Here is a 25,380-nt window from a genome sequence, read left to right as displayed (position 1 = left end):
TGCCTTTCGTGCCCGCGCCGCTGCCGTGGCACGAGGCCTGCCACCCTGCCGCCCCCTTAGGGCGAGCCTCATCCCCCCTCTCCCGGGCCCCACGCCCCGAAGGCGGGAGCGGGGAGGGACCGAGGCGCCGGCGTGGGGGGCGGCGCGGACGCGGAGCCGAGGCGCCGCGTGGGCCCGCGCGTGAGGGAGGCGCGCGGGGCCGGAGGAGGGGCGCGGCCCGGCGGGCCCCGGCCCCCCGCCGCGCGCACGTTGCGCCCCTCGGGGCGCCCCACTTCCCCGCCCCCGGCCCGGCCGGCTCACGGGGCCCCGCACCGGACTCGGCACCGGGCGGCCCCGCTCGGCGGAGGCCGGCGCCGGGGCGGGGGGGGGCGGAGTCGGCGGCGGCCCGCGCCGGGATTGGCCCGGGCGGCCGGGGGGCGGGGCCGCGGCGGCACAAAAGGGCGGGCGCGCGGGGCGCGGGCGCCACAGACGGTGCCCCACGGACGGCGCCCCAGCCCCGGCTCCCGAGCAGCGCGCAGAGGCCACCCCGCGGGCACAGCTCCGGCCGCCGCCACCGGGGCGATGCGCCTGATCCAGAACATGTGCACCATCGCCGAGTACCCGAGCCCGGGCGCCGCCGCCGCCCTCGACGGCTGCCCGGGCGCCGGCTCCGGCCGCCGCCTGGTCAAGATCGCGGTGCTGGGCGCCAGCGGAGTGGGCAAGACCGGTGAGTCCGGGGCGGAGGCGGGGCCGGGCCGGGGCCGGGGCCGGGCCGGGGCTGGGCTGGGTCGGAGGCGGGGGGCCGGGCCGGGGCCAGGGCCGGGCCGGGGCCGGGACCAGGACCGGGGCCGGGGTAACCCGCTCCTCTTCTCTCCCCCACAGCCCTGGTGGTGCGGTTCCTCACCAAGCGCTTCATCGGCGACTACGAGCGAAACGCAGGTGAGCGTCCGGGGCGGCGCCGCTTCTGAGGGGAAAACGCCGGATTTGGGTTAAAGACGCCCTTCCAGAAACACACACTTCCAGCCCTCACCAGTGTCCCCGCCATCCCGGGCTCGTTCGTCCAAAAAGGGCTCCTTTCCCGGGGAGGCTCGGCGGAAAGTGCCCTTTGTACTCCGCCCGGCCCGGGGCGCCCTCCAGCTCTGACCCTTTAAACCAAAGACCAAAAGCAAAGTAGCTAGAAACCTACCTCTTTCCCTGACAGGGCCTTTTTTTGGGTTGTTGTTTTTGCAAGGCAATGGGGTTAAGGGGCTTGCCCAAGGCCACGCAGCCAGATCGTTATGAAATGTCTGAGGCCGGATTTGAACCCAGGGACTCCTGACTCCAGGCCGGTGCCTTATGCGCTATTCCACCTAGCCGCCCCTGATAGTGCCTTTAGGGGGGTTAAGGATACGTTGATTTTGCGTTGTTTTTGAGGGGCTAGCCGGAGCACACCTCCTGTTACGGGGACTAGTCCTAGGCGCTCTCTCACGCACACACATGTAGCGTGCCTGTGTGACCAGCGGCTGGAGCACGTGAAGCGGCCACCTGGCACTGCCCAGGAAGCTGCAAGCCGCCATCCAGTTAGCTAAGCCAACATTGCAACTTGCTGTGCTCTGGGGCATTGCTACTTTTTTTTTTTTTTACATTTTTTGCAAGGCAAATGGGGTTAAGTGGCTCGCCCAAGGCCACACAGCTAAGTACTTATTAAGTGTCTGAGGTCACATTTGAACTCAGATACTCCTGACTCCAGGGCCGGTGCTCTATCCACTGCACCACCTAGCCACCCCCATTACTACTTTTTATTGTTTTCTTAGTGAAATTTCCATTTATTTATTTGAAGATTTTATTTATTTTGAGTTTTACAATTTTCCCCCTAATCTTACTTCCCTCCCCCCCCACATTAGGCAATTTGCCAGTCTTGACATTGTTTAAGTGTTTACTTTAGTGGATGATAGATATATGGTGTGCTTTTAACTGACTATCCTGTTTTGAGGTCAGGTAATATTTAAATCATAAGTATGTCAATTAGTGATCCAGAACTGAAAAAATGCATAGATATTATTAGACACCAAGATCCAGGGAAAAGGAGCATTCAACTTGGTTTTTTGAAGTCTCAGGAGCCAAGGTCGATACCATTTATTAGCTGTGTCACCATGGGTCAGCCACAATCTTGTTAAGTCTGTTTCCTCCTCTAGAATGAGGGGGTTGCTTTCATTGATATATCTAAGGTCTCTGCTAACTCTGCTATTCATTGATTTGATGATTTCCAGTAAGGAGAGGGACTTAAGGAAATGCTTGTCCATATATAGAAAAACAGTTTGGGAAGAGGTCAACTCTCTAAAAACAAATGAATTTCCTGTCATTAAAAAAACCCCGACCCTATAAATATCATGCTGTATTCTTTTGTTAAATCCTGGAAGATTACTTTGGTTTTCAGTTGTGTTGATGGACTCTTTCAATTTAAAAAAAAAGATAACCTCCTAATTAATAAGATGATTCCTAGGGTACTGGAGCTTTAGGCAAATGGGTTGTTGTTTTTTTTTTTAGTTTTGTGTAAATTAAAAAAATGTAGTGCTCTAAAAATCCGCTCAGAGACAAATAACCTTTTTTCTCTCCTTATTCCCTTGAATAGGTAACCTTTATACCAGACAGGTCCAAATAGAGGGAGAAACACTGGCAATTCAGGTTCAAGATACACCAGGAGTCCAGGTGAGATCCTTATATACATACTTTCATAAACATTATCTATTTGATTATACATCAGAGTACCATTATCTTTAGCTAGCACTGTGAGAGGAGAGATTGCAAACTAATAGCACCTTGAGAGAATCTTTTTAGTAGCCAGTCAGTCACAGCCTGAGGAATTCTGGGGTACAGAATCACCCCTCTTTTTACCTGTACAGGAAAGAAGTCTAGTGTCTGAAATGAAGGAAAGGGATTTATTTTTATAGCTGAAAACTTGAGCATTAAAAAGAAATGGTTATATTCACCAAGACCTGGAGTCAGTTTTATGTAGTGGAAAGTTACTTTGTGGACAAAAGAGCCATACTGGTGGAATAGTGAGGATTTTTTCTCTCTCTCTCTCTCTCTTGAACTGGGCAGTTATCCAGGTTTAAATGCTTCCAGCTCATATCTTCACTTCTCCAGACTTACTGTCTAGCCAGCTAATTTCCCATTTTGTGGAACTACAAAGTCTCTCTGCGTGTAGTACTATGCAGGTCAATTTTCCACTTGAGTGTAGTGAGCTGCAGGGTTATTTATTCCAACCTCATGCAGCTGGATCAACATAGTCTTAAGAAAGTCCAAATGTGCGGGAATGTAATTTGTATTTATGACCCTCTATGGTGTGAGTCCAAAGGACTCTTCTGACTTAGACTTTACATTTACCAGACTGGGATTTTCCCCTATCCTCACAAATTTTCTTCATGCTCCTTTTGTTTTTTAGATTCATGAAGAAGGGTTGAGCTGCAATGAACAATTGAATAGATGCATTCGCTGGGCTGATGCTGTGGTGATTGTCTTCTCGATCATTGATTACAAGAGCTATGAGTTGATCAACCAGTTGCACCAGCATGTCCAGCAGCTCCACCCAGGTGCCCGGCTGCCCGTTGTCATTGTGGCAAACAAGGCCGATCTGCTCCATATCAAGCAGGTGGAGCCCCAGCATGGACTGCAGCTGGCCAACATGCTGGGCTGCACCTTTTATGAAGTGTCTGTCAGCGAGAATTACAATGATGTCTACAATGCCTTCCACATCCTCTGCAAAGAAGTAAGTCACAAACAGCAGGTGACTAGCACACCAGAAAAGAGGCGAACCTCTCTCATTCCTAGGCCAAAGTCTCCCAATATGCAGGACCTGAAGAGAAGGTTCAAGCAAGCCTTGTCAGCAAAAGTGAGGACTGTCACTTCAGTCTGAGAGCAAAACTTTTGAGAGTTTGGTCTTCCAAGGAAGTAGTCCTGAAATTCTCATCCTGGAACATGGAATTCTGGTACTACAGGGTCTACGGAAGGGCTGATCCTGGGTGGCTGAACTGCTGCAGAAAGGGAACATCTGTTTTCTCAGCAGAAGAGAAAGTTCATGAAGTGGTTCTAGCATGTGGCCAGCAGGACCGACCCTATTTCGAAGGGTTGGACCTCTCTGAATCAGTGAAATAATACACGTTGTCTTCCCTTCGTGGGGTGTGATGTGCTGTAGTGTTTGTCTACACCTACTACCCCCTTTGTAAAGATGCTAGTCTATTGTAGTTTCACAGGAAAAGTACAGAAACACTGTGATGTACAATGAGACTAGAAGAACGAGTTAAAAAAAAAGCATTCACATGCTTCTCATCGCCTCCTTGCTCTCTTAGAAGAATGACTTTGCAAAGCAGTTTACGTTTCCAATGCTGAAGCACAAAAAATTAATTTGCAAAATGCCATTCTAACTTAGGGGGCAATCAAATAAGGAGCAAAATGGTTCCCTATGAATAAATACCACTGTTGTGTTTCTGGGTCTAAATTTTCTGTCCGGCAAACACAGATTTGTAAGCTTACAGAAATGTAAAAATAATAGTTAATTGATACTTGCTTTTGAAATATGATGGGTGTGATTCTGGGTCCAAATGATGCTATATGGCTGAATCTAATGCTTCAGTCACAGACACTTAGTAATTGTTAGTAACTGTCTAATTGTTTCCTTTTGTCTTAGCATCAGGTGAAGAAAAAAGTGGGTATCATGTTAACTGATTTTCATGTGATTTGTATAATGGACTCTTGGCAATGAACTTGGGCTGCCTTCTAGGCTTGATGGTGGATGGTGGCTAAGTGCTAAAGGACCATCTTGAAGTGAGCAGATGGAGGTGGAGGAAGTTATACAATCCCCAAACTTATACAGATGCACTTTAAAAAGCCTCGTGTGCTTTTGCTTAAACTGTAATTAATTTATTTTATGTACAATAAAAAGATCATCCAAATGAGCAGACTTTTGTCCTCAGTATCTTTATTTTTAATATTATTCTTCTGCATTACAGAAACATTCAGCAAGAATACCTGACCATTTGCTTACAACTATTGTTTCACATACTAGAATAGAACATATTCTGTCATTTTTCTCTTTCAGTTCCCCATGAAAACTTCAGGTAGGTGACAAATGTCTGACTCCATTTTAAAGGTACTAAGACTCAATATTTGCCCCACCAAAGGTAGTTAAGACCCTTTCTGAAGTCTATAGTTGACAGTGTACCTAATCACTGAGTAGACTAGATTTTTACTTCTGTTTAGTCTTTGGTCGATATCTGGAGTCATTTCCATTCGCATCTTATCACTGGGTTTGAATGTTAAAGGATTCCAGGTCACTGTTTTCATCTCAGGATGGGGTGAGGCTGGTGATGCCTGAGTTTCTACCCTTGGGGTGGAATTCAGGGTTTTAGCAAAAACGGGTGGGCCAGAAAAGAGGCAGTTGGTAAAGGGAACAGTGGGTCACTCTTGGGATTAGAAAGACCTGGGTTTCCACCCAAAAGGTGGAAGCTTTTGACACATACTAGTAGTGTATCCACAGTCATAATGCAATAAATGAGTCAGAAAAAAGGCCGCTTGCCTAGTGGATAGAAGCTAGAATCAGTAAGTCCTGCCTCATTTGCTGCCTCTGATACATGCTGACCAGTATGTCCATCCTTGAGTTGATTAACCTCAGGTACTCAAAAGAAAGTCTTAATACTGCAGATTACAATTGAATTGCCAACCTGCATTGATTGATTTTTCAATACTGTCCCCTATACTGAAGAAATTCCAGGTTTGAAGTCCTCCCATCTAAGAGGAAAAGGAAATGAGTTATTATAGTTTCAACAAATAGGTCTGGGTAAGACTGCCCTACCACTTATAACATGGCTGGGGATGACATGGGCATTTCTTTGTGTATCTGGGGACTGTATCTCAAGTCTACCCGTGGGCTTAAGTGCTATGTCAAAAATAGCATTCTGTTCCTAAAACACTTAACAAGGAATTATTAACCAGCTATTTCAAACATTTTACTTGTAGTCTTATCCATTCTATTATGTGGATTAATGATGCTTTAGCAGTGAGAGTTTAATAATCTTCATATGCTTAACTGCAAAGTCTCCTAACTAAACTATTGTAATTACATAGGAAAAAAAAAGCTTTTAAGTACCAATGTTAGTTTTTATCTCAAAAAGTGCTGAACAGTACTAAGCCAGTTTGTTGAGGCTCCATTACCTCTCTTCTTTCTTCCCACTCACTCTCAAGTCTGATAAGAACTTCTTTGATCTCAATTTTGAAAGCCATGAAAAGGGCAGAGAAAGGGAAAAAGATGGACCAGGAGACTGTTCTCAGGATTTGATTTCTCATCATTTCTCATTTGCCCATTTCTATATCTGCCATTAACTTTGAGCATGGTCAATGCACTCTAAGAGCATATATTCCCATTTGCAAAATGGGGGAATACCCCATTTCCTCCTCTACTTTCTTCTCATTCCCTTTCCTTCTACTCACTTTTTATTAGAGATCTGGGAAATCATGATGGGAAATGCTGCTATTTTGGAGAAGGCACTTAGGCACTATGGAATACCAGAAAAATTAGGAGGGTATTGAACTCAAATCTCAGCTTTAACTAATCTGTAGGACCATGGGCAAGTAACTAAACTTTTCTGAATCTTGATTTCTTTTTACAAAAGGGAAAATAATATTTCCAATACTTAAGTATTTTAAGATTGCTATGTAAAATTGCACTATGTGAACACTATGGAAAGCTTAAAGCCTGGGACACTTTAGTGTAATTTTAATTTTAGGGTAAATTTAATTTCAGGTAATCTTTCCTTTTCTTTCAGAGCTGGAACTTATCCTAACTCCTTTCCTCTAACTACTTTTTCAGCCCACTATTTGAAATCACATATAGTTGGCTCTCACTGTCTATATTTTGTATTAGCATGTTTTCTTCTTGGTACTTTTGCTTGGTGTATCTTGTTGCTGTTCAGTCATTTCAGTCATATCTGACTCTTCAAGATGCTATTTAGAATTTTTTTGGCAAAGATACTAGAGTGGTTTTGCCATTTCCTTCTTCAGTCCATTTTTACTAATGAGGAACTGAGGAAACCAGGGTTAAATAAGGTCTGGAAGAAGAATCTAACTCTAGGCCTGGTATGGCTTTAGTTCCCTTCCCTTCATCCCTTGTATATCTTTCTGATCTGAGATTCTGATACACAACTGTCTGCCACTGAGGCACTACCACACCTTTCTTCTTCTCTCCTTATATTTCACAAATGGTTTTAGTTGCCATCTCTGACACCTAGACAAAGGCTCAAGTCAGAAATTTCCTGGGGCAATAATCTTCCAATACTTCCCGAGAACTAGCTTTCTTCATGCATCTTCAAGTGTATTTATTTCCTCTAAATGAATCTCCCATTTATTCCTGCCTGTTTTTTGCCTCTTGTTGGTTCTGGGTCTGCTTCGGTAGTGGTTGTAACATCTGCTGTTTTCATTAGAAGGCTGCTCACTTCCATTCCCAGATCACTAATAAAGACGTGGAAGCAGAGGAGGCCTTCTGAGGAGTTGTACCAGACAGCTTGCCTCATAGCCGGATGTGTGTCTGTCTTGATGTCTGGGTTTTGAATTTTCTACCCTTCTTCAAATCAAAAACACTCATCACACAATGAAATGTACATAGTGCCCTTCCCTGTGCCAAGATGGGTAGGGTGTCCTTGCCTTCTGGGAACTTCTCATACAAAGCATTTATGAAGCACTGCTAAGTGTGGGAGATGCCTCTGACAGAAATGGTCTCTAACCTTTTGCTACTTAAGATTTATGGATGTGCTTATGCCAATGCCACTGTTTTGGTGAAAAAAAAAATTGTTCTTACACGGAAGAAAAAAAAAACAAAAATGTTTTCCAGATAAATAATTGAGTTTGTAGATAAATCTATCTCAGAAATGAAAATCACTGATTTAGTGGTCCTATCTCTGATTTTTGGGGTGCCTAGGAAAACAGCCCAACAGGTTTAATTTTCAGGAAACTCAAAAGATGTCCTAAGGGAGAGTGACCCAGTGGGGAATGACACAGAAAGGATAACAGTGCATTGCTGGTCTGGTTTACTGTGACCAATTCAAGAAAACGAATGTTTTCTTCACTCTCAATAAGGGGAACCTAAGCAGACATTTTATTTCTGGTTTTCCACCAAGGAGGTTCTATTTAAGTGCAAAGTTCTATGCTGGGCCCAGGGAACACAAAATACAGAAGATAAAGCCATTTTTTGTTCTTGGGAAGCTCACATTCTTATGAGGAAATATAGCATTCACACAGAGAAGAATAACACAAAGTAGAATATGATGGAAGATGAGGAATAATCTCATGAGCTCTAAGGGAATTTAATAAAGAAAAGGAACACATCTAGCTGGGGGGCAGCTTTGTATGATGAGGAGTAATGGGACATAAGGCTAGAAAGGTGGGATAGTTTAGGAAGGACCTTAAATGCTGGAGGGGGAAAGAATCTGTATTTTGTCTGTTGGGTCTGAGGGAGCCATGGAAGGATTTTAGGCAGGAGAATGACATAAAGAATCAGAGAAACTCTGAATTGTAAGGGACCTCAGAGGTCTTTTAGTTGCTAGTCCTAAACAATAATCCCTTCACTAGCTGGTCATATAGTCATTGTTTGATCATTTCCAGGAATGGGAAACCTACTGCCTCCTTGACCCTCTATGGCTAAAAGAACAATATTAAGCCCCTCTCCATTTTAAAGTCCTTCAAATACTTGAAGAGAGCTGTCTAGTCCTCCTACCTTTTCTCTAGGCAAAATATTCCCAATTTCTTTAACTTGTCCTCATATAGCATGAGGATCCCTCTTCTGGATACTCATCAATGTTCTTCTTGAAATGTGGCAGTCAGAACTGAATTTGATACTCTATGGCAGAGAAGAGTGAGACTCTCACCTCCCCAGGCCTGGACGCTCTGCCTCTCCTAAATGCTGTCTGAAATTTCATTAGCTTTTTTGACTTCACATATTATACAAGTGATTCATATTTTGAGCTTGCAGTTCACTAAAACTCTCAGATCTTTTTTTTATTATAAAAATATTTTATTTGTTTTCCAATTACATCCAATCACTTTTATTGTAAGGTTTTGAATTTTACAATTTTTTCTCCCCCTTCCTCCAGCAGAAGACAATTTGATATAATCTTTACATTTGTTTCTATAATATGCATAGATCATAACTGAATGAAACACTCAGATCTTTTTCAGATAGACCACTGCCTTCCTCACCTTGTACATTTGAAATTTATTTATTTATTTTTTTACTTAAGGGTAAGATATGATCAGATTTGTGTTTCAGGAGAATCAGTCTGATAGTGGAGTGAATGCTGTGATCAAGGATGGATCTTTAATCTACATAAATGGACATCTTTATATATATTTAAACTAAATATGTAAATATATGTTTGTGTGTGTGTGTGTGTGTGTGTGTGTGTGTGTGTATATATATATATATATATATATATATGGGGGGGGTGTATGTATGTATGTATGTCAGGAATTCTGTTACCAAAAGGGGAGAAAGTATTTGTTATACTAGATTATTTGTTAATAGATTTCTCCTCACTAGAAATATTGCATTCTTCCTGGAGCCCTAGTGATTTGGGGGCAGCTTTGTTTATCCAGTTCGCAGAGAAGTGAGTTGCTGCCAAGCATTTAGGAATACTGAATTGAAAGGTTATGAAGTTTACCTGGCAATCTTTGTTCATGAGAGTGTGTGCGTGTGTGGGGGGGGGTGGTACTCAAGGGCTCTGGGTGCACTTCTGGGAAGAAGATTGAATTAGCATTGCCATTATCTATCAATCAGGAAGTGTCCAGTAGAGACAGGACTGAAGAAAACAGAGAACTAACCATCCTGGCTCTCTTCATGTGGCTGAAACCTCATTTTTAGTAGGGGTAGGGCTATACACAGAGGAAGAGACAGATTAGACTGGGATTACAACTGAATGTTTGGGGAATCTTTATCACTCTTTCCACCAGACTCACACATGAATCACCTCTGAATCATAGAAGCCCCTCTACCAGGACTCCCATGCCAGATTGAGGGGGTTGTGAGACCTTGGCCAAGAAAGACTGACAAAAGGCAATCCTACAACTCAAGGGAAGTCATTTCCACTTAGCCAAAGGAAGTCAGAACTCCTCATCAAGGGACATCCAGACTCACATGAAGAACATCACACTATCCATAAATATTGACAGGAAAAAGTTCTAGGTATAAGAGGACCCAATTAGTAGGAGAAACAGCAGGTAGAAGCAGATTCTACAATACTTACTGGGCTCTGCCTCTATAGATAAGAGGATTGTTTGCTTCCGTCTAGCCTCAGAGCAATAAGATTCCTTTGGACCCTCCAATTTATCTTACATATCTTTATTTATCTTCTATATATCTCTAATTTATTTTTATATATATTATATATTATATATTTTTATATATCTTTATATATATCAATCTTATATATCTTTATTTATCTTATATATCTCTAATTTTAATTTATGGACATCTTATTTGTCCATAGTTATTTGACTATTGTTGCTCCCATTAGATTGTAAACTCATTGAGAGCAGAGTTTCTGCCTTTTGCCTTTGTATCTCCAGTGCTTCAAATACTCATGTCATACTATGGTACTTAAAATTCTATAATTCTATCTAAAATTCTATCTGCTGTTGGGGCTTCTAAAACTAATCAATCAACAAGTCTTTATTAAATGATAGCTAGGTGACCCAGTGGATAGAGTTCTGAGGGAGTTCAAATCTGATCTGAGACACTTATTAACCCATTTGCCTCAGTTTTCTCATCTGTAAAATTTGATAGAGAAGGAAATGGCAAATCACTCCAGTATCTTGGCCAAGAAAACCCCAAATGGTTATGGAGAATTGTATTTAGAGCATGATTCTTTCTACTGAGGATATATAAAAACAGTCCCTGCCCTCAAATTTCTTCCCAGCTGAAATATAACAAAGATTCAAAATAAACATAAACTGATTTGAGGTGGGAGCACTAAAATTAGGGAATTGGAAAAGATCTTTTATAGGATTGAACTTGAATTGAGACTTACATGGAGCCTAGGAGTTATTTAAGGAGGAGGGAAGCATTCTAGACTTGACAGACAGACTGGATAAAGGTATAGGAAATGGAAGATGAAAGCAGGGACAGCGACTAGGATAATTGGAATGTAGAGTGAGTGTGTGGGGGTGTGAGTGTGTGGATATGTGTTTGTGTGTGTATGAATAATGTCTGGAAAATTTAAGCAGGGGTTCTTAATCTGAGTCTGTGGATAGATTTCAGGTAGGAGTGGGAGGCAGGGGAGATCTATGAACTCAAATGGGAAAAACTGCATCCTTATTACTGATGTCTAATTTCATCAATTTTATGATTTTTTAAAAATCACAATAAGTCCATAGAATTCCCAGATTATAAGGGACCAGATTGTGAACGATTTCAAAAGCTAAACAGGAATTTGTATTTTATTCTTAGGTTTTTTTAAAATCAGGAATGGCATAATGTGCTATGCTTTAGTACTATCACTTTGGTAGCTGTACAGGGGATGGAGAAAGGGGGGGAGGTTTTGAGGCTGGGAGATCAATTACAAGTCTGCAGCAATAGTGAAGGCAAATAGGGTCTAAATTAGATTAGTGGCCCTTTGAGTGGAGAAGATGGTTGGATAGCTGATTCATAAATTAATGGATTGGAAATGAGAGTGAAGAGTCTTGAGAGCTGAGTTTTGTTTTTGTTTTTTTGTTTTAGGTTTTTGCAAGGCAATAGGGTTAAGTGGCTTGCCCAAGGACACACAGCTAGGTAATTATTAAGTGTCTGAGGCTAGATTTGAACTCAGGTAACTACTGACTCCAGGGCTGGTGCTCTATCCACTGCACTACCTAGCCACCCCAAGAGTGAAGAGTCTTAAACTGCAAACCTGGATGACTGGAAGATTGCATATACTTTCAGCATAAAATTTGGAGGAGGGGTTGTTAATGGAGAAAAATGAGTTTGGGTTTTGAACATGTTGAGTTCAAGATGTCTATGGGATATCCAGGTGGAGATGCCCAATAGGCAGCTAGAAGTGTGGTTCTAGAGTTGAGGACTGATATGCAGACTAGGATCTATAGAGAAGATATCAGAATTCATGGAAGTTAATGAGATCACTGAAAGAGAATATAAAAAATTTGCCACTGGTTTCCCCATGCAAAGAAGAAGGAGAAAGTTAAAAAGAGAACCAGGACAGATAAATTTCACAAAGACCCCAGGGAGGAAATTATATCCATTAGAAGGGATTAGACAACTGTCAAATGTTACACAGAGATCACTTAGAATGAGAACTGAGAAAAGGTCATTGGATTTTGAAATGAGATCAGTAGTAATATCAGTAGTAATATCAGATTGTTTCTTAATCACAAGGGATTGAGAAGTGAGAGATGAAAAAGTAGAGGGCAAGAGTATAAACAGGTTCTAAGAATTAAGCTGTGGGAAAAGCAAGAACTATAACTTGACATGGTAGGGGAAGTTTGGTGGAGATATAGGCATTTCTGTTGGCAGTAGCAAAGGAAACAGTTGAGAAGTTGAAAATTATAGGGGTAGAGAAGATGATTGAAGAGGCGATTGTCATAAGCAGGAATGGATTTAAGAGCAAAGGTTGAGGGGTTAAAATCTTCTAGAACTAGGCACTGAGCAACTTGAGGTACGAAGAAGGATATTGTTAATCCTGGAGGAGAATGGCCACCAAGGTGTGGATGGAAGTGGCAGTGAGAGAAAAGGAGCAGAATGTTCCCCATATGACTTAGTATATTGGATAAAGTGTTGGTCCTGGGGTGAGGAGGCCCCTAGGTTCAATTTGTGACTCACTTTAGGCAGCTCCCCAGTACTTATCTACTGAGAAATAGGTTGTGGTCCTGGAGAGGAGCTCCTCATTTTGAAAAAAAATCAGATTCCTTTAAAATACTTTATGTGATCCTCTAGGAATTGTAAAAACAAGCCTGATAGCATTAATGGAGTCAGGTATTAATACATAATGCTCTACATTCACATTATGTATAAGCAAAGTACATAATAAGCACTTAAATTTATTTTTTTAAATTTACACTGAAAACTTCTGAAAACTAGGTAAAAGACAGATTGGGTTTGCATGGAAATGATCTCCCCATTTTCTCTTTAACTTTCAGGAAGTAGCTACTCTCCTAGCTACCCCCCTTATTGTACATGAGCATACTTATTTAAAGTGAGGAGGTGCATAAAGTATTTAGATTATTATTAGAACATTGTAGTGATACTTATTCCAGAAGGACTACTCTATGGCACAGTGTTGCTTTTTTTTTTTTCATAAATGCTTTTAACTCTTACTACTTATTCCAACGCATCTAACACTAACACTGCAGACTGTCATCAAGTACATTTGGTGGATGGCACAAAAATATTAACATCCTTCACCAAGAGTAGTAACGATGTCAAAAGCTCTATTGTTGGTTTGGTGTGACTCACCAGACTCCTGACTCTACCTAGGAAGGAAAAATGGTTCTTATCTTTGCAGATCCTTGTCTTCTGGTTGTTGAGTGTCAGTAGCTGCCTCCCTCCCACCCCCTCACTCTCCTGTTCCAGCCAGGTGAGTTTTCTTGTCTCCACTTGTAGAATTAGGTCTGCCCACACTTGGAGGTCAGTTCTTGTTTCAGACCTGAAGCACGGAAAGGGCCCTTGCCTCAGAAAGCCATTGGCAGGTTCTCATTCTTACTGCTGGTGCCCTGGGTCTACTATACTCCAGTCATTTGCTCTTGTTTATCTCTACCTGCCCAAGTGGCTTCCCCTCTTTACAGTCTATTCTATTTGCTGATTTCAGTCTCTTCTGATTCCCTGCCCTCTATTAGCGCTGGTGTTAGATAAGGCACTGGACTGGGAGAAGGCAGTATTGTTGTGGAACTAGCAGACCTAGTTTTAACCCCTGGCTCTTCTAATTACTACTTTGGTGGTTTAGAGCAAGTCAGTTTACTTTTCTGGGTTCTTAACTTTGTCTAAAAATGAAGTGGTTGAACTTCATGATCTCTGAAATCCCTTTCAACCTCTAAAATCCTCTGCTCTTTCACTGGCTTCCATGTTTAGCTCCTTACTTTGAGTCCCATACTGTGCTTGCCACCCTTGGCTAGGTGCTAATACCAACAATTAGAAAGATAATCTAGCCATAAATATACATATATAGAGTACTTTGTGATCATACAGTCAGCATATCCATCTTAGAGGGTTCTTTCAAGGAAAGCATTCTGTAAACCTTAAAGAACTAGACAAATGTGAGTGATTAATACATAAATATAAGCTATTGCCATTAAGCATGTTTTTCCTTTTTTGCTAGATTTGTTCTTTGCATCTTTGTACCTCTCAGTGCTTTACACCTAGGTAGGGAGATGTTTGTATTCACACCATGTATAACATTGTTCTATTTCACTTGGGGTTCTCAAAACTTTTAATCTCAGGACTCCTTTATCCTCTCTCTTTTTTTGCAAGGCAATGGGGTTAAGTGACTTGCCCAAGGTCACAAAGCTAAGTAATTATTAAGTGTCTGAGGCCAGATTTGAGGCTAAGTCCTCCTCACTCCAGGGCCAATGCTCAACTCACCTAGTTTCCCTCTCTCCTTTATTCTCTTAAAAATTATCGAGGAATCTTCAAAGAACTTTTTTTTTAAAGTAAGCTATATCTATTGATATTTACTATATTAGAAATTAAAATATCTTAGAATATGGAAATAGTTTTGACTCACAGACCTCAAAAGGCCCTTGGGAGACCCCCTCAGGGATCCCTGAACTACACTTTGCAAATCATCAAATTATTGTTTTTCCTTTTCCCTCCTCTTATTCTCCAAGTGGAAATTTCAAAGTACCCTCCACTGCTCCCTTCCATCTTTTTCTATCCCCATCGTATCCTATAATAGTTTCCTCATCCTCCTTTGCTCCCTCCTTCATAGATGGAAACTATTTTTATCCTTGAGTCCTTCAATATCTCCATGAATCATGTCACAGTTAATATTTCAAGTGTATTCACAAAGAAACAAAGTCTAGGGAAGAGAATGAATTGTCCAACATCATATGACTCCTCAAAATGAAAACCAGAAAGAGAAACTCTGCTCCATTATGTATGTTCTCTCATCTCTAGATCTCCAATGTTTTTGATATTTCCTTTTCCATTTGGGTCCCCTCTTCTATTGACATTTAGTCTTGCTCTTGTTCTTCTTCAGAGATTAGGAAGAAGATAAGAAAATATCTCTGACCTCATGAAGTCGAACATCTAATTAGAGGGTAAGAAAAAAGACAACTCCAACATACAATATTACATGAAGGAGGTATGAGGGGAAACCTTGAATTTTTTTTTCTTTTAAATTTTGAAAAGAACCTTATCTAATCTAAGCTGGGTCTTGAGAAACATCTCAATGTGGGAATTTTACTGACTTTTCTTCCAGAAATATTATCTTCTCTTGAATTATAATATACACACATTCAAAATATACTATATAAGTCCCATATGTGTATATATACATATATATGTATATATACACACACACTTACACATGAACACAGCAACCATTGAGCTACTGTAAACTTCTTCAAGTCAATTCATTTATTAAGTCATATAAAGGCACTATGCTAAACATAAAAAGGCAAAAACAGACAATCCCTGCCCTCAAGGAGCTTACAGCCTAAATGGCCAGATGAAAACTACTACAGACAAGACATATACAGGATAAATTGGAAATAACTAGCATTAAGGGAGCTTCTGAAAGTCTTCTTGGAGAAGATGAGATTTTCCTTGGGAGTTGAAGGAAGCCAAGGAAGCTAGGAGGTAAGGATCAAGAGGAAGAGAAATCCAGCCAAGGGGGACAGCAATGTAAAGGCCTCCTGAGATGGGAATGTCTTATGAGAAGAATAGCAAGGAGGCCACTGTTATAGGTAGAAGGTCTAAAGTCTAAATATTGGAAATGTTGGGGGGGGGGGAAACATGTTATGGAAGATTTTAAAAGCTAAACAGAGGAATTATATTTGATCTAGGAGATGATAGGGAGTCACTGGGATTTATGGACTGGGGGGTGACATGGTCAGACCTGAGAATTAGTTCGGCTAGTGCAGTAGAAGGTGGTGATGGCCTGAACCAGGGGGATGGGACAGTCCTGACTTGAATTCTGCCTTCACTTGATCCCATCTTTCTTTCTTTAATTCAATTCCATTGCACATTTATTTTCAAATGACTCTGTATATGAACACCTATGATTTCCCTCAAGCCTGTCTAGGTTGCTCCACAAGATCTTAGTTCTCCTTTTCTCCTCAAATAATAATATATTTATTTCAATGTGGCATTTTCCCATTAGAGTGTAAACTCCTTGAGGGCAGTGGCTGTATTTCTTATGACTTTGGCCCAAAGTCTAGGACATAAATCTTCTGGGGGAAGCTAAATGACACAGTAGAAAGAGAGCTGGGCCTGGAATTAGTAAGACTTGAGTTAAAGTCTTCTAAAGTTAAAGTCTACTAACCCCAGAGTTAAACTATTTTTGTGACCCTGGGCAAATCACTTAACCTTTGCCTCAGTTTCTTCAGCTCTAAAATGTGGATAATGGTAGCACCTAGGATCAAATGTAAGGATCAAATGAGAATATATTTGTGTTTTGCACAGAGTCTGGGCCAAGCACTTATCCAAGGTATTTGGTTCCTTAATGAATGCTGCTTAAATTGAAGTGATTTGAAGAGTGACAGAGCTGCAAAGGCAAAACCAACAAGTTCCTGCCCTTAAGAAGATGACATTGTGTAGATGGGAACACAGGCTCAAGCCTAGAACTAGAAAGGCCCAGAGAGGGAATGAGAAAGCCTCCATTCATGGAGGGAGACAACACTAGCAGCTGGAGTGCTTCTGGTCTGGATTTCAACTTCCCCACAGAGTGGTGCCAGTATCTACCCTTGGAGGATTCCCAAATTAAGCACACTGCAAGCTCTGGAACCAACGAGAAACTAACTGGCAAGGAAAAACCTGGCTTTCCTTGCTAGTCCAGTGATTTCCTCAGGTGCCAGGCTTTTCCCTTTAATGAAGCTATGGAGCCAATTAAAGGAGCCAGGCTTGTGAGTTTGTTTGATTTCATTTTATTGCTACGACCTATTCATCAATTCACAGTAGGTGTTGTTTCCAGAGATATCAACTAGTGCAGACAACTTTTGTGGCTAACAGAGGTTTCTCAGCAACCATGGAATCAAATTTGATGTGTTTTCCCCATCTATAATCATGTCTGATCCCAGATAACCCATTTGTTTTTTGTTTTTTTGTTTTTTTAAAAGCTCTTACATTGCCCTTCCTTCATCCACTGGCTTTACATTCTCAACTTCTAATTAAAGGTATAGTTAGATTTTCAGAAACAGAAGCCTTACATTTCAATGCAGATTAGAATTAGTAAAAGTCGGGAAGAGAGAAACTTCAAAGGGGGCTAAAGCACATACCTGTTTTCAGATCAATTATTTACCAGAGTAGGAAGGAAAGAAGCAGAGAGGAAAGTTTAACTGGAGGAAGTGGGGTGCAAATCTCTACTATTGAGTCTATTTTTTGTGCCCTCCCAGTGTGGAATGGTTGCTTTGCTCCTTCAGGATGAGTCAAGAGAGTTTAGAAGACAAGTCAGTTTACTCTATACTCTTCTTGCCAGAACACAATACCAATACTCCTTTCCCCCACGAGTTTCAGAAGTAAAGAGGGAAAAACCGGATCCCATTCTCTGTCTGCAGTCATTTTATTTGCTACAGCTGTTTCATAATCTCAAAGGAAAACAAACCTGCCTTTCTCCATTACTCCAAAGCATGGGCCAGCTTGCCCATCGGCATGATGACTTATTGGCAAATGAGAAAAATTGTAATTTATCTAAAGGGTTTGCCAACATGTATTTCTTTAGGATTAATGAGTAGGCAAGTCTAATCACCAGATAGCAAAGTGGAGAGTTAAGCACAACTGGGAACTATCACTAATCAGGTGGGAGCTGAATGAATGACAGCTTGACACTTTTAGAAATAGAAAAAGGATCTTTTCTTTTTTAAACTAGTACAATCCAAGCAAAGCATATTGCCCTCAGTTATCAGGGCCCTTCAGGCAGAATTCAATTATACCTACAATTAGTAACGGGGCAGATCAGTTTGGAAGGCATATCTCAACTGGTGACAGACAATAGTACAGGTATTTCCAGCCTGGCTAAGTCTTATCTTCTTAGCAGATATATCTGGCTCAGATGCCAATGTCTGGTTGAAGTCGATCACTGGCGAATAACTGCTCCGGAATGTTAAGTGGCTTCAGGAGTTGTGTGGACAGCACAATTACCTAAGAACAGGAGGGAGGAAAATACCACATTCAATCAGGGGGAGAAATCAAATCCTGACATACCCCTAATGAAAGAAATAAAAAGGGCATGGATTTTTTTTTTAAGAGAAATGGGCTTAACCGTAAAAAAGGGGGGGGGCAGCTAGGTGGTGCAGTGGATAAAGCACCAGCCCTGGAGTCAGGAGTACCTGGGTTCAAACCCAATCTCAGACAGTTAATAATTACCTAGCTGTGTGGCCCTGAGCAAGCCACTTAACCCCATTTGCCTTGCAAAAACATAAAAAAAAAAGAGAAGTGGGCTTGCAGGGGGATAGACCCCATTTCCAAGATTCAAGACTAGAATGCAACCCAATTTAAGGCTTTCTGAGATTCTCCCATGTGCCCCATCTCAGACTTTGGGCTCATATCTACTCAAACTCAGTCAGGACTTGGACACTGCTGGTTTCTGGTCCCCACTGTTGATAACAACTCTACTCCTAGTTGGTCAGGTGGTATTGCAATTGGGGCTTTCAGGTAGAATTTCTGAATTTCTAATTACCCCCCCCCCTTGCCTTCTCAAAGGAATAGAAGCATGGAATGTCTTCGAGGATAAATAGGCTGTTCCCTTTTGCACAGTCCCATGGATAATGGTCCTGATGGTCAGTCAATGTGGAACCTGGCAGGGGTGGAGTGATGCTGTGGTCCCTCTACTCATCACACACCTTCCTCTGATTTGGGCCTTGATCCCTGGAGCAATTCATTTCCTGCATCGAGCTGAGTTTAAAAAGTACATGGGGCCTTCTAGTGTCAAGTAGGCACTAGATCAGTGGTACTCTTTGCTTTGGGCATTTCTGCCCTAGAAAGGAGAAAGGGTGGTACATTGGGAAGTGCTGGAGGCCAGATTCAAATCCCAGATTTGCAGCATTGGGTTAGTCCCTTGGCTTCCTTCTATGTAAAATGAAGGGTTGGACTACTTAGTGTCTAATCTACTTTCCAGTTCTAAATCTGTGGTCTAAGCTAAGGTGCAGTGATGCTGAGGGCTAGGTCCTGCAGAGAACTAAAGGAAAACAGTGTGTGGGACTTGAAGCCATGAGGCCAGGAAGCCTTGGATTAGTGTCCTTCCACTGGCACTTACTAACTATGGGACCCTCTAAACCTCTCAGCCTCAGTTTCTCTATCTCTAAAGTAGGGATTATAATGTCAGTGTTATTTCCCTCAAAGAATCATGGTAACTGATAAAATGATGTAATGTGATTTGTAAACACTATGCCATGGATAGAGTGCTGCACTTGGGAGTCAGAAGGCTCATCTTCCTGAGTTCAAAAACAGCTCAGACACAAGGTACCTTTGTGACCCTGCACAAGTCACTTAAACGTGTTTGCCTCAGTTTCCTCATCTGTCAAATGAACTGGAGAACAAAATGGCAATGAATTGGCAAACCATTAGTATCTTTGTCAAGAAAACCCCAAATGAGGTCCAAAGAGTTGAACATGACTGAAAAAACAAAAATACCATATAAATGTCAGTTATTATGTATCACTGAGGCTTTGACAGCTAGAGTTAGGAAATCCTAAATTCAAATTCCAGCTGCAGATACTTATTAGTTGTGAATCAAAAACATCATTCCTGAATGTTTAGTCCTCATCAAAAACTAAAGATGAAGAACAACCTGCCTTAGTTTCCTCATCTGAAAAATAGAGATAATGGCACCTACATCTTATTGCTATGAGTATCAAATGAGATAGTTGAAAAGTTCTTTGCAAACTTTAAAGCATTATATAAATACTATCTGTTTTATTACTTCATCATCATCATCATGAACTATGATGTAAAAACAGAAAATGCCAATAAAACTTAAAAAAAAAAAGAAAGTGGGAGATTTCTCACTCTTGTCGATGAATTTAGCAGGTCAACAACTGAGAGAAGAAAGAAAACCTAACTATAGAAGTGGCAACATCTACTCATTATGGATTAAATATAGGCCCTACACTTAAAAAAAACTTTATCAAAGTAAAAATATATGTAGGAATATAACTGATTATCTAGGATAAATTTGGGTTTTATGTAAGACAGATTTTGGAGAAAAGTATGGTCTCTAAAACAGTTGGTTATTTTACTTCCTTTTGAAAGGGAAAATACCTTTTTAGAATCAAAATGGTGTCATCCTTGCTAACTTTGAGGAAGAAAAACAATACCAAAAAAAAAAAGTATGACAAGTCCTTCTATGAACTTTTTTCCTGAAAGGAATAAAGTCCTAGTTCAAGGACAACACTTCTTAATTTATAATTTACACAATCTCACTATCAACAAAGCCTGCTGTGCTTTTGGCACAGTATGAGGTTCTGTAAAGATAACCAATTCCAGACTATTTCTAGCCTTCAGATTTAAAATCTAGAACATACTATTATTCTAAGAACTCTGTGCAAACCTTCCCATTAATAAAATAATCTGGTTCTTATTTTCTGAACAAACGGCCTTTCTTTTAATTTGCTGTGGCCCCAGAAATCAACTTATTATTATTGTTTGGTTATTTTAGGTCATATCTAATGCTTCATGACCTCATCTGGGGTTTCCTGGGCAGAAAGACTTAGAGAGGTTTGCCATTTCCTTTTCCAGTTCTTTTTAAAGATGAGGAAACTGAGGCAAACAGGATGAAGCGACTTGCCCAGGGTTACATGGTTAGAAAATAAATGTCTGAAGTCTGATTAGAACTTAGGGAGATATGTTTTCTTGACTCCAAGTCTGGCATTCTATCTTCTGTACCACATAGCTGACCCTATTGCAGCCCCATGCAATTGGCCATGATATCTCCCATTGACTGACTTCTTAGCCACCTTCTAGCTCTAGAACCTAAGCTCTTAGACCAGAATCATTTCTATTACCACAGAGGTATTGACCTATATTCCCAGTATACCTGAATGAGATTAAAATACAATTGGGAAATATTTAGCAAAATAAATAACAATTCAATAGGATTCAGATTATATTAATATATGGTTTTCTAAGGTCAATATTGCAACCTGTGGTTTAGTGACCCTCTTCTCCATTTGAGTTAGACATCACTGCCCATAAAGTTGCTGGCAGCTTCAACCACACTGGTAGGTTTGGAGGAGGTGGTATGTAGGGAAGGAAGAAGAAAGGAAAGGCTAGATGAGGGTCAACATATAGACAATGAGCAAAAAAAAAAATCATTCTCATCACTCTGCACACTGTATTTTTGTCCATAGCTGATAGAGAATTGTATCCAATATACATATACTATACTCAGCTAGAACAGAAAGCCAAATTCACCCAAATAATCAAAGCACATAAGCTTTAGGCTTTGAGAATGCTGACCCTAGAAATATATGAAGATATCTCATTGAGAAGGGAAGGGGAAATTAACTGAACATTTAGTTAAAATTTCCTTAGTACCATGTTGTTTAGGAGCAGAAAAAGCATGAGCAGGATTGAAAACTTCTGTGTCTTGAAAACTTTCCATTTCAAGGAATTGAGACTTTCTGGGCCCACAGAATCAGATAATGCAGAGAACTCTTTAGGCCAAAAGCTAAACTTGGCTTGATTCTTTCCCCTGTGAGGCAGAGAATTCTATCTGGAGGCCTTGAGGCAGGAGCTTGGTAATCAGAAGGGCAGCCCTCTCCTCCTCAACTAGTCCAACCTCTTCATTTTCTAGATAAGGAAAACAGAGGAGGCAAAATGATGACTCAGACTTAAGTCTTGAAATTCTCAGTCCAATGTTCTTTCCACTAATGGGCCTGCCGGCTTTGTCTCATGTACTCACAGGCCCCAGGGGGGAAGGAAACTGATGGCCTGGTGTCCTTGAGTTGTACCCAAGGAAATTGTTGGTGGAAATCTGCTGTTGACTGATAGAGATAATACCTTCTCTTCTACCTCTCTTTTCTTTTTCCTTCCCTTTTTGTTCTCTATAATCTTTGCCTTAAAGGTCTGATTAGTGGGAACCCAGGTCACTGATAGTGCTCAAGGCTAAAGACCTCCCATAAAGGAGGCAGTATGGTATCCTAGTGGAAAGAACAGTGATATAGTTTCGGATGATTTGGGTTTGGATTCCATCTTTGCCAATTGACTTGCTATGTGCAAAACCTCAGTTTCTTCAACTTGGTATAATAGTAATTACCTGACCTATTTCATAGAGATGTTATGAGGAAAGCATCTGCTGAACCTTATAGCACTAAAGAAAGAGGTTATTATTTATTTATTTTTGTAGTCTCCTTAGTACCCAATATAGTGTCATATATATGTATGTATGTATGTATATATATATATGTATATAAAACATTTTAAAATGTTTTTTGATTATGTGAATGCAGAAGCAAAGTCTGAACCTGTGCTCATTCCACAGTAATACAATAATATTTTTTGGTCCAGAAGTTTTTAATATTTTTTGCATCATGAACCACTCTGATAGTTGAGTAAAACCTACAATAACCCTTTTCTCAGAATAATTTTTTCCTCTTTAAATTTGTAATTAAAGAAAATGCTAAATTTGAACTAGTGGTTAGTGAAAATAAAAGTATGTTTTCTTCCCTCCAAGTTCAACCTCCCCCTGAAATCTATTTAAGGTATAGGAACTACTGGCAAGGGGCTGGCTGGTGACATAGGCTATGTCACTTTTCCCAGTGACCAGAGTTAAATTTATGCTTAGGTGGGTCATGATCATAAGATTTAGAACTGTAAGGAACCTCAGAGGCTAATTAAGTTTTTTTTGTTGTTGTTGGGGAGGGGGGTGATATTATCTATTCAATCTTCCTTTTTCTGTTCACTCATTCATAACATTGTTGAAATAGCCCCTATGAGCAAGGCTTAGAGCTAGATGCTCAATCTATTGCTCAGATCATTATATCTGACTAAAGGACAGGTAAGAAGACCTAGTGAAAAATGCAGAATACTTCAATTGACTCCAGTGGATTATATTCTTAAATATAAAAAAATAAACATTTGAGACAAAGCCAACAATTTTTTACAAAGCTCATGAGTTACACTGGAGCCTCAGGGCAACTATAATTTGCATGTCAACAAGCTTGGGTGATTGTAGACAACTACATCCTGGAGAATTTTATGATGCTGCTCATACATGAGGAATAGGCGTCCAGTGCCAAAGTGGGCTTGGCAAACAAAAAAATTTTTATGTGGTTAGCACGGGCCGAAAAACGGGATGGCCCAAGCGTTGTCGGAGGCCCAAACTACTCAATGGCCTTCTGGACAGCTCTCTTTCCCAGAAGCTTCCTAAGCAGAGCTGGGAGTTAAAGATAAAGACAACTATCTACAGATTCTTTGTGCTCACATCCTAGTAGTCCTCCCACACAAACAGCCCAGCCCACTGACTGGGAGTATTCTCTTTGTTTTCCCCTCTCAAGCACATCTCTTAATTTGCAGGTGCCAGAGACTTCGTATTTCTGTGTCTGCTATAGAGCACGAAACAATGGGGATGCTTAGTTAGCTGGGCTCTGCCTTCTAGGCCTCTCTGACTTCATACTTCTAGAAATTTTGGAGAGCAGGACAGCAAGGCTTTGTTCCCCCTTCTCTTTTGAAATCATTCACAGTAAAAGTGTGCATTTGTATGTCTCTCTCTCTCTCTCTCTCTCACACACACACACACACACACACACACACACACGCATTTTTTTCCTTGCTTTCCTCTCTCCCTCTTTCCTTTTCTCTGTCCGTAAAGGGAGGAGACTGGACCGCATTATTTCAAAATTCCCTTCTCATTCTATCTCCAATGTTTCTTGGACTATGCACAGTGCTTGAAGAAATGAAAAAATCCTTTGAGTCTCAAGTATTGGAGCTAAGTGACCAGTTTCAAGCTGGCCCCTAGTTTCTGAAGGTTCAGTACCTTCCAGGAAGCACAGGCAGAAACTAGATGTCAATCATGTCAACTGAGCTTCTAGTCTTTATCCCTTATTGTTGATCTAAAAAGGAAATTAGATCATCTGCCTTTGGAGAATCTTGATTAGAAGCTTTAGAAAAAGCTTTTGCTAATGATTCTAGCTGCCAGACTTGGCCTTATTTCTCTTCCAAATATAAATAATTAAGTAAAATCTCATCCTGTTTTTGGAAACTTAGTAGGACTCTACTTAGATTCTGTTGGATGTTAAGGCAAAAAACTTAGATGAAAGCACTAAAAAAGATAGGACCAGATCTTTTTTGCTACCTCTTTTTCCTGCCTTTCAATCTTTACACAGCAGTTGTCAATTATACAGTTTTAAATATTCCTAAATAGGGATGTCATTTGGAAGGGCTAGCTTAAATAATTAAGTCAATAACTATATGCAAGACATGTGCATGCTTGTCAGAAAAAAAATGAACATAAGATCCCTTTCCTAGTTTGCAATCTAATAGATTGTGATAGAAGAATTTCTTTGATGTTCCTGTCCAATTTTATTTATCTTATCATGTTAGTAACTATGGATTGTTGATTTTCTATGGCTGTCCCCCATGCCTTGAATTTTTTTTCTTATCTCCACCTATTAAACATCCTGGCTTCCTTCAAGTCACAAATGAAGCTGTATCTTCTACAGGAAATCTTTTTCATTCCCTCTGAATTCTAGCACTTTCCCTCTGTTCATGATTTCCTATTTTTCTTTTATGTAGCTTGTTTGTAGACATTTGCTGGCCTCCTCCATTACATTGAAAGCTCTTTGAGGGCAAGGGCTCTCTTTTGCCTTTTTCTGTATCTTGAGATTAGAATGTGTCTGGCACAGAGTAGGTTGCCTTAATAAATGTTTCTTGACTGTGTAAAGAGCACTCCCTAGCTCTGGGGTCAGAGTTCTGGGTTCAAATGCCACCTCTTATGTTTACTACCTGTGCAACTTGGGACAGCCATTTAACTTCTGTGTGTCTTAGTTTCTCACTCTGCAAAATTATGGGGTTAGACTCCGATGATCCCTGAGGTCCCTTCTAGCTGTATTTCTCTGGTTTTCTGATCCATTCTTGCTGTACCTAGCCCTAGCCCTAGCCCTCTGAGGACCATCTCCTGTTTGCTTTATTTGTCTTCCCTTCCCCAGGGAACTACATCTGTCCTTCTTATATAAGCTGTACTTTCTGTTAACTTTTGATATCCTCAAGTTACAAAAGTTAGAATGAATTCTATCCCT

At 40.9% G+C, this 25,380-nt stretch overlaps 2 protein-coding genes across 2 annotated transcripts in view; one reads left to right on the top strand and one right to left on the bottom strand.

Annotated features, from left to right (window-relative positions):
- Nucleotides 1-475: 475 nt before the first annotated feature.
- On the top strand, nucleotides 476-4,913 carry RASL11B (RAS like family 11 member B). The gene is made up of 4 exons (XM_074229436.1): nucleotides 476-706; nucleotides 862-918; nucleotides 2,591-2,667; nucleotides 3,404-4,913. Exons 1-4 carry the CDS (start codon nucleotides 562-564, stop codon nucleotides 3,872-3,874), a joined length of 750 nt encoding a protein of 249 aa, XP_074085537.1. The 5' UTR covers nucleotides 476-561; the 3' UTR covers nucleotides 3,875-4,913.
- Nucleotides 4,914-9,450: 4,537 nt separating this feature from the next.
- Nucleotides 9,451-25,380, bottom strand: part of SCFD2 (sec1 family domain containing 2) — a 454,457-nt gene continuing 438,527 nt past the window's right edge. Inside the window, exon 9 of the mRNA XM_074229435.1 lies at nucleotides 9,451-18,286. Coding sequence (XP_074085536.1) covers nucleotides 18,194-18,286 — 93 coding nt within the window. The 3' untranslated portion in view covers nucleotides 9,451-18,193. The remainder of the gene's footprint in view (nucleotides 18,287-25,380) is intronic.

Source organism: Macrotis lagotis, chromosome 3 (genome assembly GCF_037893015.1).
Source record: "Macrotis lagotis isolate mMagLag1 chromosome 3, bilby.v1.9.chrom.fasta, whole genome shotgun sequence".
NCBI lineage: Eukaryota > Metazoa > Chordata > Mammalia > Peramelemorphia > Peramelidae > Macrotis > Macrotis lagotis.
Note: the sequence above shows the minus strand (reverse complement) of the source record. Positions and strands in the feature narration are given on the sequence as shown.